The 12,620-nt window shown below is 52.5% G+C and overlaps 1 protein-coding gene across 1 annotated transcript in view; it reads right to left on the reverse strand.

Moving 5' to 3' along the window:
* Nucleotides 1-1,470: 1,470 nt before the first annotated feature.
* ADAP1 (ArfGAP with dual PH domains 1) overlaps nt 1,471-12,620 on the reverse strand; it is a gene marked incomplete at its 5' end in the record, with an annotated part of 51,397 nt that continues 40,247 nt past the window's right edge. Inside the window, 7 exons of the mRNA XM_080353802.1 lie at nt 1,471-1,530; nt 1,753-1,981; nt 2,730-2,801; nt 3,174-3,236; nt 5,240-5,323; nt 8,175-8,321; nt 10,398-10,510. Of these exons, the coding sequence (XP_080209928.1) occupies nt 1,502-1,530; nt 1,753-1,981; nt 2,730-2,801; nt 3,174-3,236; nt 5,240-5,323; nt 8,175-8,321; nt 10,398-10,510 (737 nt within the window). The 3' untranslated portion in view covers nt 1,471-1,501. The remainder of the gene's footprint in view (nt 1,531-1,752; nt 1,982-2,729; nt 2,802-3,173; nt 3,237-5,239; nt 5,324-8,174; nt 8,322-10,397; nt 10,511-12,620) is intronic.

Below are 12,620 nucleotides of genomic sequence, written 5' to 3' on the forward strand. Positions count from 1 at the left end.
TGCGTAATACACACAAATAATCTATAGTGTGTTATATAACATGAATAGATGTGTAGTTTACACGAAATGTATTTACCTGTTGGTGCGCAGCTCCTCGCTCCCACCTGGCTGAGCAGCCCCAGGGGGGCAGATGGTTTTGGGGTGTCCCGACCCCCATGCCCTGCAGCCCCATCACCTTCTTGGCTTTAGTTGCTGGTTTCTAACCCCATCTCGCTCCTCCCCCCCAGCACGACAAAACCACAGCTCTGACATCATCATAATTTATTGGTTCCAATGACATTTAGTACCACAGTTGTCTTACCAGTGACAGAACGAATGTGCACAGCCCATGAGATGCGATCACGTACACACAGCAGCGTGGGGAGCGCGGCGGAGGGTCCGCGGCTGCGGCTGCTGCTTCAGCAGAGGCCAGAAAGCTCAGTTTTGGGGGTAAAAATCCAGCCCAGGGTGTGCAGGTCCCAGCCCGCCCCGCAGGAACGACAGCGTTCAACACAGCGCGGAAACGGCACGGCAAGCAGCTGCTTCGGGCAGGAAAATAACAGAAAATTAAAAAACTAAGAGAATCATTGGGGAAAAAAAAAAAGTGCACCCACTAATGTGGGGACACGTCGTGTCCGGGGCCAGAGGGAAGCGATGGGCCGAGGGGACATGCCTGCCCGGCTGGGCTGGGCTGGCAAAACTGCGCCTAAAGCTCAAGCCCCGCAACCCACGCTGGGCTCCCGAAATAGGGTGAAACCCCATGAACAGGGGGGTGGGATGGGGGCACAGCCCTGACCCCAAAAGCTTTGCTGCCCCAGCCTCTTCTCCTTGCAGGGCCACAGGGGTGGGGACAACACGGCTCCGCCTGCACCGGACTCCCCTCCTCTGTGTCCTTCATTAGGCGATTAACGCGATTAACGAGGCTGATGAGGCCTATTTTGTCTTTCTAAACCCCGTTTGCCCAGGTGCAGCATCACCTCTGCTCCCCGTGATGTCCTTTCCCGTTCCCCGATGCCGCCGGGAGGCTCAGCCGCTTCACACGTCACCATTTCAGGTGTTCCCAGGTTGGTGTGTTGCATCCCCCGGGGATGTCACCGCTCGGGGACCTGCAGAGCCCATGGAAAGGGCTGGTGGGGAGCCCAGGGCGCGGGGTCGCTCGGCTCCATCTCCTGCGGGGAAAAGCCCCATCTCCCCCGAGATGTGCCACCGACAGTCTTGGCCACCCCATGGAAGCCGGGTGGGACGTCCCTTCCGGCACGTGTGGGGTGGTGGGGACATTGGGATCACCCGTCCCAGCAGCGCATCCCGCAGAGCCGAATTTCAGGTGGGATCAGCATCTCCTCCAATGTTTCACTGCCACCCTCTTGGTTTCCGACGTGATCAAGTGAATGATGAGGGGAAAGGGAAGTATTATATTATTGTTACTGTTATTATTATTATTCATTATTTTAAACATGTCAAATAAAACCACGTTGTGTTGTAAACAGAAGCTCATTCCTCAGGTGTGCCCAGCCAGTCCCAGCTAAGGTTTATGTTTGAAATGGGCTTCCACTGAAAGAAAAGAAAAACAAAACAAGAGAAAATGGAATTAAAACCAGGACAAGCACTGGGGGTGGCCTGTGCTTGTGGTGGTGGTCCAATTGTCTTTATAAGTGGGTGACCAACATCCTCACAGCAGCACGGACATCACACCTCCAGCGCGCAGGAGGAGCGACGCGGCTGCACCCCCGGCCCCTCCGTCCATCCTGACCTCCACTCTGCCCGCAAACACACCTGCGTATTCCTGAGGCAGCATCGGCCGGCTTATAACTTTCTGAAAAGTCGTAATCCACTCCAGCTGGTCGTCCTTGGTCTCGCAGGCGAAGAGAAATTTCCGATCCGGGGTGACGATGGTTATCCCGTGCTGCCAGTGGTTTCCCTGCGTGGACGGCGGGAGCCCTTCCAGGACCTTGTAGCTGTTTTCCTTGCTCCCAATAAAAACTTCCCCTCTGGCAAAGGCATCCTAGGAGACAGCGCGGGAGCTGCGGTGGCGAGGGGGAGCTCGGCACCGCGGGCAGCGAGGACGCGGCTCACCCTGTCCCATCCACCAGCCCCCCCACAACCTCACCCCAGCTCCTCCAGGGCACCCACGATACACAACTGGCACCGAGGACCGAAAATTCAGCTACAGAAAGATCTGCAGCTGGTCCATAGGGTTTCTGAAGCATTTTTGGTGAGTATCTGTACATGGGGCTTCTGCACGCTGGACACCAGGCAGCTCACCTACCAGTGACGGCTCAGGGTGTTCTTGGCTCTCCCAACAGCCTGAGCTCCACCGCTTCTTATTCTTATTCCTATTCTCATTCTTTATTCTTATTTCTATTCTTTATTCCTATTCTCTTTATTCCTATTCTTAATCTTTATTCTTATTCCTATTCTTATTCTTTATTCTTATTCCTATTCTTTATTCCTATTCTTAATCTTTATTCTTATTCCTATTCTTTATTCCTATTCTTAATCTTTATTCTTATTCCTATTCTTTATTCCTATTCTCTTTATTCCTATTCTTAATTTTTATTCTTATTCCTATTCTTTATTCTTATTCTTTATTCTTATTCCTATTCTTTATTCCTATTCTCTTTATTCCTATTCTTATTCCTATTCTTATTCTTTATTCTTATTCCTATTCTTTATTCTTATTCCTATTCTTTATTCTTACTCTTATTCATCATTGCAAATAATTCCCAACAGCCCAGGCACCTCCATCTTACCAGGGGATCTTTGAAATACATGAGCCGCCGGTCATCCATGGTGAACCATCGTTTCTTGAACCCCTCTGTCTGCTGCGGAGTCAAACAAACGCGGGGTTACACACCAGAGCGCGCAGCCCCTGCTGGCCCAGGAACACCAACGCTGCCGGGGGAGCCCAACGGGCTGGGGCAGCTGGGGACAAGGTGGCTTCTGGGCCACCACGAGCCACCACAGCCCGGCTCTGGGCCAGCGCTACCAGGTGGGGATGCAGGAAGGGGCAGCGAGAGGGGACGTGGTTGGTTTGTGAAGTAGTTCTGGATTTTTTAACGTTTGCATTAATGCATTAGTGCACTAAGGCTTTGCCTCTGCAGCGAGGGCGGGCTGGTCGCACCAGCAGAGCCTCCCCAGCCCCGTACAGAGCGAGACTCGTGTTTACGGGGACTGCAGAACTGTTCTAATCCTACCTTTGGCCCCGTTTTCTCCATGTACCCTTCCTTCAGGTAGTTTCTGGAGAGCTTTGGCACCAGCTGCAGCAACCAAAGAGGAGAGAAACGAGAGACCAAGGTCAGATGGAGGGAGCTGGGAGTCCCTGGGCACACGGGCAGGGCTGGGGGTCACTGGAAGGACAACCCATCCCGAGCTCACCCCAAAACCCTCCCCACGGATCGGCCGGAGGCTGCGGCCCCGCTCCCAGAGCGCCCAGAAGCGGCGGCTGCAGAAACACGAAGCACCTTTGAGCGCTTTGCTGGCACAGCCACCGGCCTCCAGAGAAGCCCCCGGGGCCAAACCCCAGCCCACCGGCCCGCCCTGGGGAGGCCCCTTCCCCACCAGAGCAGCCGGAGCTCCTCACACAAGCCCTAAGCACAATTGCCTGTAAAACCCCATGAACAGGCTGCCTGAGCGTCCCCTCCTGCAGATGTTGCTGACAGCAGCTACCAGCCCCAGGGGTATTTTTAACGTTGCTTAGAGAGCACAAGGCAGTAGCTGCGAGAACTTTGCAGATGCCTCTCAAAGCCTCTTGAAAGAGGACAAGTCTCACCAAAACACCCCCTGACCCCGTCTCCCATTTCAACAGGTAATAACGGCTCCGCTCGCCAAACCACGCTCCCGCAACACCCAACTCTGGTCAAGCTTGTAGGGCAAAGACACCCCAAAATACAACGGCCCAAAGAATCACAGAGCTGCTCCGCAGCACCCAGGAGCATCATCATCTTGGGCAGCAAAGGGCTCTGCGGCGTTCGCAGCCGCGGGACTGGGCTGCTGGGACGGGGCTGAGGACACTTCGCTCAGTAAATCGCTCACCAGCTCCAAGAGGTTCCTCTGCCCTGCGGATGGGTCCCCAAAGCAGCTTTGGAGACCCTTGCTCCCCGGGAGCCTCAGAGGCAGCCTGAGCATCCTCAGGGCGGTGTGAATAACTTTCACCTCTCTAATGCATTTAACCTGGCTCCTGTTTAAATATAACACCTTTTCATCCCTCTGGCAGGGAAAACCAACCGCAAATCAGAAGCAAACGATGGCAACACCCAGGACCGAGCTCCCTCACATACATGAGGTGACCTCCGCAGAGTTGTCCCCAGGTTGAACGCTCCAAGAGGTTGAGCTCATAAATCAAACCTCACTAAGTGTTACACTTGTTCTCCCCCAGAGTAACTGATGAGAAGGGGATGATAAGTAAAAATATAAATAGCTGATCTCCCATTGACGCTGCCAGGGGGGGAAGCGTACAAACACTCCCACCCATGTTGGACAAAGGGCAACTCTGTTGAGGTCTGTGGGGTTATTTGGGCAGTTCAACCAGAAGTAGAGAATACAGAGAGGGGGAGAAATTATTAAGGAAAGTATACACCGCACAGCAACTGATGATCCTCGTGGGTCCCTTCCAACTCAGGACATGCTATGATTCTACTATAGCCGGCTAAAGAGGTTTTTCTTATGGCTTTTTGTATTTGCCAAGGAGGTAACAAAGCAACCAACAACAAGTCCAGAGCTAGTGACGTTACATAGCAATCGCAATACAAGGTACTTACAGTCAGGCTGCACTAATACAGCCTCTAGTATTACATTAGCAAAACAAAATGCAATTAGCGGTCCCAGCGCCCGGAAAATACAAGGCAGAGATTTATAAGACAGGCTGCACTGACCTGCACACACGAACTCATCCCAGCGCCCTGGATACAGCACCGACACTCTTTTACCTCCACCTTTTTGACCTTCCAGCCTTTGTTTTGGCTTTTAATATGATAGTGACAATCTTTGCGAAAGACCCTTATGGCTTCTGTGCACTTGATGGAGCGGGAGTTACTCACATGCACGACTCGCGGTTTGAGCGTGAACACAGACACGGTTTCCAAGGCCGGGTGCTGGTGACAGACGCTGCTGTGGGCTCTGCAGCCCACCACAGTCACTTAGAGCAGTGACTGTAAAACGCTCTGACGGACGCAGCACTCCCCAAACCTCCCAGCTCGCTAACGAGACGCTAAAAATGAGCAAGAGAGGGGAAAAAACGCAACGAAACTGCAGGAAAACTCACGTCAACGTCGCTGGCTCCAGGGAATGCCACTTGTAAGTAATGAAAACGTGCCGCCCGGATGGCGTTGAACCAATCCACTATTTCCTAACAACGAGAAAGAAAAGCATAGTGACTAACACAGTCTGCACATGAAATAACTTGATTCTGCTGTGTCTCATCTCTCCCATCACTTTGTCTCGAGTGACAGAAAACATAAAATACAGACACGAAATAGAGCAGAGAATGGGTGATGGCTGGGGCACATCCAGCCGCTGCGCTGGGCTGCGGGGCGTGCGCGGAGCTCTGCAGCCCCGCGAGCACCCGGGGGTTTCTGCAGTGGTTTACTGGCAAAATCACCATCAAACCAGAATTTGTGACACTGAGCTCAGTAGTCAAACATTTTCTGTGTGTTTAATTACGAACAATGCCGCAGATAAAGCAAGGAGATTGTATCTGATGTATTAAAACAACATTAAACGTCTCAGCGCTTTCAGATGGGAAGGTGTCGTCTCATTAGCTCGTTAGCAGAGATTCCCTTTGCTGATTGATGTCTCGCAGCGAGCAGAGCAAATGAATTACTGCTGCACCTTTGCGAGCGGCTTTGCCAGGCTCCCGCCATCCCCGTCGGCCGCGGTGCCACCGCAGACGCGACTGCACACGCCACCCCGTGTCCCCCCTCCGTCCTCCCCAGAGCCACCCACAGGGCTGTGGCGGCCTCAGAGCGACAACCTGCGACAGAACACAACTTCTCCTCGCCGCGCCGCCTGTTCCTCCATCCCTGCGGCTCAGGGAACGGGCCCCTCTGCTGCAACTCCTGCTGCTGGCTGATGGTCACAGCATCACAGTGTGTTTGGGATTGGAAGGGCCCTGGAAAGCTCATCCAGTGCAATCCCCCCATGGAGCAGGAACACCCAGATGAGGTTACACAGGAAGGTGTCCAGGCGGGTTGGAATGTCTGCACAGAAGGAGACTCCACAACCCCCTGGGCAGCCTGGGCCAGGCTCTGCCACCCTCACCCCAACAAGTTTCTTCTCAAATTTAAGTGGAACCTCTTGTGTTCCAGCTTGATCCCATTACCCCTTGTCCTATCATTGTTTGCCACTGAGAAGAGCCTGGCTCCATCCTCATGGCACTCACCCTTTATATATTTATAAGCATTAATAAGGTCACCCCTCAGTCTCCTCTTCTCCAAACTAAAGAGCCCCAGCTCCCTCAGCCTTTCCTCATAAGGGAGGTGCTCCACTCCCTTAATCATCTTTGTTGCCCTACGCTGCCCTACGCTTCCCTTTCTCAGGAAAGGAGAAGCACCCAGAAAGGGCGTTTTTCTGATTTGCCCAGAGGAGATCCAAAGATCTTGGGTTTTCCCCCTAAGGGATGGTCCCTCCTAGAGACTGAGCCCAGCTCGGAGCGTCCCCACGGCGATGGCGCCAGCAGGGATGGCAGCAGCAGTGCAGCTGTCTGAGCCCGGGAGAAGCCCTGCAGAGGGAGCTTCAGCCCTGCTCAGAGTGCTGGGAACCCACTTTGCAGCCTCACACCTCCCGGATGGCGATTTGGGGACAGGTGAAGCCTGGCTCCAGCCTTGTGCCCACGGGAGGGGTGGCCCTGGCAAGAAGCCCCAGTTCGGGTGTCTCCAGGGGCTGTGGGAAGGACACAGAGCAGCCCGCATGGAGCAGCCACCCCACGCATCAATCTGAGCCCCAACCGGTGCTTCACCTTCACCCCAGCTGGTGGTGGGTACATGTCAACTACTGACCACAAGAACACCCTTTGAAATGGTCGCAGCCCAACACACGCCTTGCCCGGCCCCTCCAGGTGCCCACAGTCATTAGACACCACAAAAGCACCCAGGCCTTCCCATTTGGAGCAGGGTGCTGGGGCCAATTTCAGTCTCGTTTGCCATCAGGACACACCGAGGAGCTGATGAAGCCACCGGGCTGAGGTCACACAAAAGCTACACCTCCAGACAAGTCACAAGGTGATGTCCCACCCCGTGAAGCTCTGGGGTGGCAGCATCCATCCAGCTTCATCCATCTGTCTTTTATCCCTTGGGGTGCTTTACTCCAGCAAATGTCACCGGGGCGGCAGGGCTCCCCCACCTACTTTAGGGGCTGATAGTACACATGGGATTATCCCACCCAAGACATGAGCCACTTTCTTCTGGGGTGTTGCAGCAGAAGAGCCAAGTGCAGAGCAGCATGCGATGCTCTGGATTGCTGCCGAGACCCCCAGCGGAACCCCCCGAATCCTGTCCTGCTGGGAGGCCAGACTGGTGATGGGATTTGGTGGGGAGGGATCAAACCTCAGAAATATGAGACAGAAGCCTAAATAAGGTTCGAGTGCTTCAGACTGGGGAGAGGCAGCACCTCTGGGGGACAAGGGGACACGCTGGGGCTGCTGGGGGAGTAGGGGAGAAGGAAAGGGCGGTGGGGGAACACAGGTGAGTCCTGGGGCCACCTCTGGTCCCAAAGGGCAGGAGATGACCCCAGGGGCTGTCACCTCCTCGCAGCCCTCGGGACAGACCAGTGTCAGGGAAGATGAGACCCTGAGACCGCAGGAGACCTGCGGGGCTGCTCCTTCCACGAGCGCCCAGCAGAAAGCTCAGCATTTTAAACCCAAAACCCAAGTAACAGTAAAACCTCTTCACAGCTGGGCTAGGCGGGACACCAAAGCCCAGCAAACCACAGACACGGGCACGACGGTGGGACGCAGCTTTCACAGGAAAGAGCTGCTTCCTCTTATTTCAGTTTAAATTGTGGCCAGGGAGGTACCTGAGAGCGACAGGACTTACATATCCCACCAGGAATAGCGGATGGAGGGGAAATTCAGGAGCATCCTGTACCCCCATCCCTTCCACACCCCCAAGAGCTCCCAGTTCGGGTAGAACCTGGTGTGCTGGCTCCGAGCACCAACCCCCAGCACCGCGACCCAGCTCTTCTCGTTACCGCCGCGCTCTCACCTTGCCATCTTCATGATAGACGAAGATGTTCCTTGTGCTATTGTCCTTCAAGTAAGTGATCTGCAGTCCGTGTGGGTTCCCAATTTTTGCAGGCTGGAAAGTCGCATTTAGATGTTCGATCTTCATAATTGCTTTGGGTTCTTTTGCCTGGAAAACACAGCTGAGTGAGCAAACACTGGAGAATTGGCTTTCAAACCAAGTTCACTTGGTCAGAAAAAAACCACCTTTTTTTAGCCATTAGCTAAAAAAAAAAACCACCCAACAAAAACGGACTCCCAGCCCACAAAACTGCCTGGTGATGGGATAGCAGAGACTTTGCTCGGGCAGCAATGAGAGCTTTCTGCCAGCCGGGAAAATGTGCTGTTCTGCAAAATTTCGCAGAGTTCAAGGGGAGAAAGGTTTCAGCCCAGAGGCAAGATGCACAAGCCAAGTCTCACAGCAGGATACTGCGCTATAGAGACCAGCACCTTCCCCATGGCTCCTGCCTCAGCCTCTTCAACTGCCTCCTGACCCCTAGATCTCCTCCAGCTTCTCTACCTAAGGATAAGTGACCAGCGTGTGCACCAGGTGAGCACCAGCAAAGCAGAAAGAGAACCATTCGGCCAGACAACAACAAAATAGGAGACTGCTAACTACCAGGCCAGGATGCTTTCTGCACCTCAAATACCCACAGACAGCTCATCCTTGCCCAAGAAGACGGAGGATTATCCCCCTTGCCACCTTCAGACTTGGGTGCTGGGCTGGCAGGGGCACCATGCCCATGTCCCCACGCGTCTCGTCCTCTCACATGAGCCATTGGCTCCTGACTCTGCTCCTCCCCATATCCTCCAAACAGGGAACTTTCTTTTCAGAGGGACAAATATACACCTTGCAGGCCATCTCTTGGGTGGGTTAGCCCAACGGTGAGCCGGGATCAGGCACCAATCCCACCTGCACCCACTGTAGCACGACACTTGAAATTTGTAGCACGGTTTGTCTTCCTACAAAATACCTCTAGAAGTTTTCCACCCTTTCAGGACTGCACTGAGAAGCAAACCAGCAAGCACGAATAGAACATCCAAACAAATCAAGATTAGGCCCTTGGTAACATCGGGTTTAGGGCACAGCCAAGGACCAGCAGGTCATGTAGTGGTGCCATGATCGCCAGCACCACGTGGAGGTCACGGAGCTGGTGGAGATGCCAACACCGCTTTGGGAACTTGGGGACTTGCCATGGACACAAAGCCATTGCAAGTGACCAGGGTGGGGAAACCCCAGCCGAAAGGATGTGTCTAGACAGCGCTGTTCCCACCACGGCTACAGTCAACGACGAAGCAAAGCGGCTTTAAAATACCAGAGCAGCCAACAGCCACTGAATGGGGGCGGCTGGGACTTTCACTTCTCCCTCGGTAATGACTGGTTGTCTCCTGTCCACGAGATGCAGTTGCACCATAGCACACCATGCTGAAGGAGAAAACGGTGCTACCAGAGTCGGTCGCTGGGCATGGAGAAGTGTGGATGGATGTTCCCCTCCACTGCACAGCGTGGCTCATCATGACACCACGATTGCATCAGCTACTCGAGAACACTGCCTGGGGGCTCGGTTTGTGCTGCTCTGAGCTGCGATGTTCAGGGGAGACTCGAATGGTCGGAGAAAACACCTTGGCTTCCTTCGTTGCATGGTGCAGAATAGTAGAGTTTCTATCCATTCATCACAAATGCAATTTTCATGGAAATAAATCCATTTCTCACTTACAATAAATGAAATGTGCTCTGGGGAGAGAGACAAATGCTTGCACGCTGCCTGATGCTGGAACAGAAACCAGGGAGCTTTTCTCCTGGAGTGCTTGCCATGCCACGCAAAGGAGGGTTCAGAGCCCCGTGAGCACTGCGAGGTGGTGATGCCTCATCACCAGTCAGCCACGGATACAAAACGTGTCAGCCGGGTGACGCAGAGCTGAGAGAAACTCTGTTGGTGGTGATTTAAGAAAAGTCTTATCCACTTAAAGGGCAACAAAGCAGGAATGTGTAAAATGGCCAGTTGGGGTGTCCGACCATGACTGTGGTGGTGGACCAAGAGCAAACCCTACCAAAGAGAGCGTGAGCTGTACCCAGCACCCTTGTCCTGGAGCAACCGGGGACTCGGTGCTTATGAAAACTGCATAAATAACATGGTGGCCTAGCAATTACCTGTTCAAAGATGCAAAGATCCCTCACCTGCACACAGCGACCCCAGGTACTCACGTCGTTTTTGTTGAAGTACTTCAGCGCGCCTTCCCGCTCCGATAATATGAATTTTCGGCTTAAGAATTGCCCGTTGTCGCGTCCTCTCTTCCACAGAAATCCTTCTCGGTACCCTGCAGCAGAAAGCAATCGCTGAGCACCAGGGATAAAACGCTGTATTTGAATAAAAGACACGAGTAAAGAAAAAGAAGAGCTTTGACTTCAAAGAGATGGGGTAAAAGAAAAAGAGCTTTGGCTTCAAAACGAAGCAGAGCAAATGTGCGGCTGGATTGCTCCAGACGTGAGCGAGACAGGCTTTCTCCTTCACATCTGCCCTTCTTGCTCCGCTCTGGTGCTTTTCCTCTTCTTTCTCCTTGGATATCAGCCCCGTGGGCAGATTTGCTGCTCGGGAGGGTAAAAACACTATTCAAAATACATGTGATTTATCTACAGCTCAAAAGAACCAGAAAGAGAGAGAGAAAAAAGAAGAATCTAAAAATCTTAACTCCTGAAATAAGAGAAGCACTTAGAGCTGGGGGCTGCCAGCTCCTCCTGCAGCAGCCACAAAGCTCAGCTTATCTTCCAACAACTTTAACTCATCCCCTTATTTTAAAGGCTTCAAAACAAAGAAACTCCAAGAACTGTCCGAAACAAGTTTTATGAATATTAACAGAGCAGGTTGATGGTCATCTCCCATTCATTTAAGTCATAACTATACAAAAGTACCACTGGAAGTGTGATCCCATTCTCTCTTAGTTTCACCCATTTTGATTTTTGTTACTGGCTCACAGGAGCAGGATTTTAAAATCAAAAATTGTATGTTTTATAACAACTTTCAAATAAGTAGCTAAAAGTTTTTATTTTTAATATGTCTAGTAGCACATTAAAAGCCTCTTCCCTACCTGCCTGCTGCAAACCAGTGGTGTGCAGACATGCCCCATTCAATCTGCTTCTTCGCTTGTCTATCCTGATAGAGGATTGATTTAAACACAGATGAAAAGATGCAGAAAAACCCCTTAGCCAGCTCCTCTACACTGACTCTACAGGTATAAGCGATATAGAGATATTCCCATGACATAAAAACCTAAAGCAAGAAAAAATGCACATACACACACACACACACACACTTACATGTGGACTTACAAAATCCTACACCAAATACTTTCTCTGAGTCCTCAAAGAGACTTTACTGAACACCGGGCAAAGCCATCAACAGCTGCCATGAACGAATGAGTGCAATGGCAAAGTGCTGCTGAAACGCTGAACGCCAACCAGAGCATCATAAACCCGACGGCTGGTCCACGGGACTGCAAACGGGCTGGTACCTGGATGCAGACAGAAACCAGCACTGTCTGCCTAATCCTTCCACCTCCCAGCCCTCTCCACCCCCCGCGAAGCATCATCACCCACGTGCACTGGCACCTGTATCCATGTACACCAGCTCAGCACCCCAGAGGACCGATATCAGATACATCAGGGGAATGATGACCCAAAGCTCTTTCCCTGGTCCACCTACCCACCCTGGGAGAGATTTCGCCAAAGCCACGAGCAGAACCAGCTAATCCAGTCCATCAATCCTATCCCAGCTGTGGGCTTGCACTGTACTTTTCCCAGCAAAAAGACACAGCTAACCCGTTGGAGGGCACTTGTAGTGTCAGAAAGAGAAGAACCCACAAGAAGCAGGATTACCTGAAGCCTGAACAATGCAAAGCAGCCAAGAATGCCACCGAAACCCAGCCAAGGGCATCCACATCTGACAGCGGCGTGGGAAGGGCCCGGCTGATGTGCTGGTATCACCGCTGCGGTAGGAATTAATTGCCAGGGAACTGAAGCTCTGGCTGATTCAGAGTCAGATGCTGCTACCTGCCAGGCTCCTATCAGCAAAAACGCTTCACACCCCATAGCAGGCTGAACACGACGGGGTTGAATAGGAATAATGTCTCTCTGACAGGAGACAGACAGGCAGGAGGTGATGCTCGGCTGATACATTTATGAAATGCGAGATCTGCTTAACGTGAGCCAGAGATGCTGCCGGGGCTCTGACGGCTGGCGACTGCTGATTGCTCTCTTGAATGGCAAAACGTTGAGCAGCTTGCTCTCCAAATGCGCTTTTTAGAAACCAAGGACAGGCAGTTTCTGCTCCCAAAGGGTGCTGATTTTTAACACCGAGCCAGCTGGAGCAACAGGAGAGTGCTTCAAAAGCCATCTCCACTCACTCCACTGAACAGCAGAGACAGTTTCAGA

The sequence above is a fragment of the Nesoenas mayeri genome (assembly GCF_963082525.1).
Source record: "Nesoenas mayeri genome assembly, chromosome: 15".
Lineage (NCBI taxonomy): Eukaryota > Metazoa > Chordata > Aves > Columbiformes > Columbidae > Nesoenas > Nesoenas mayeri.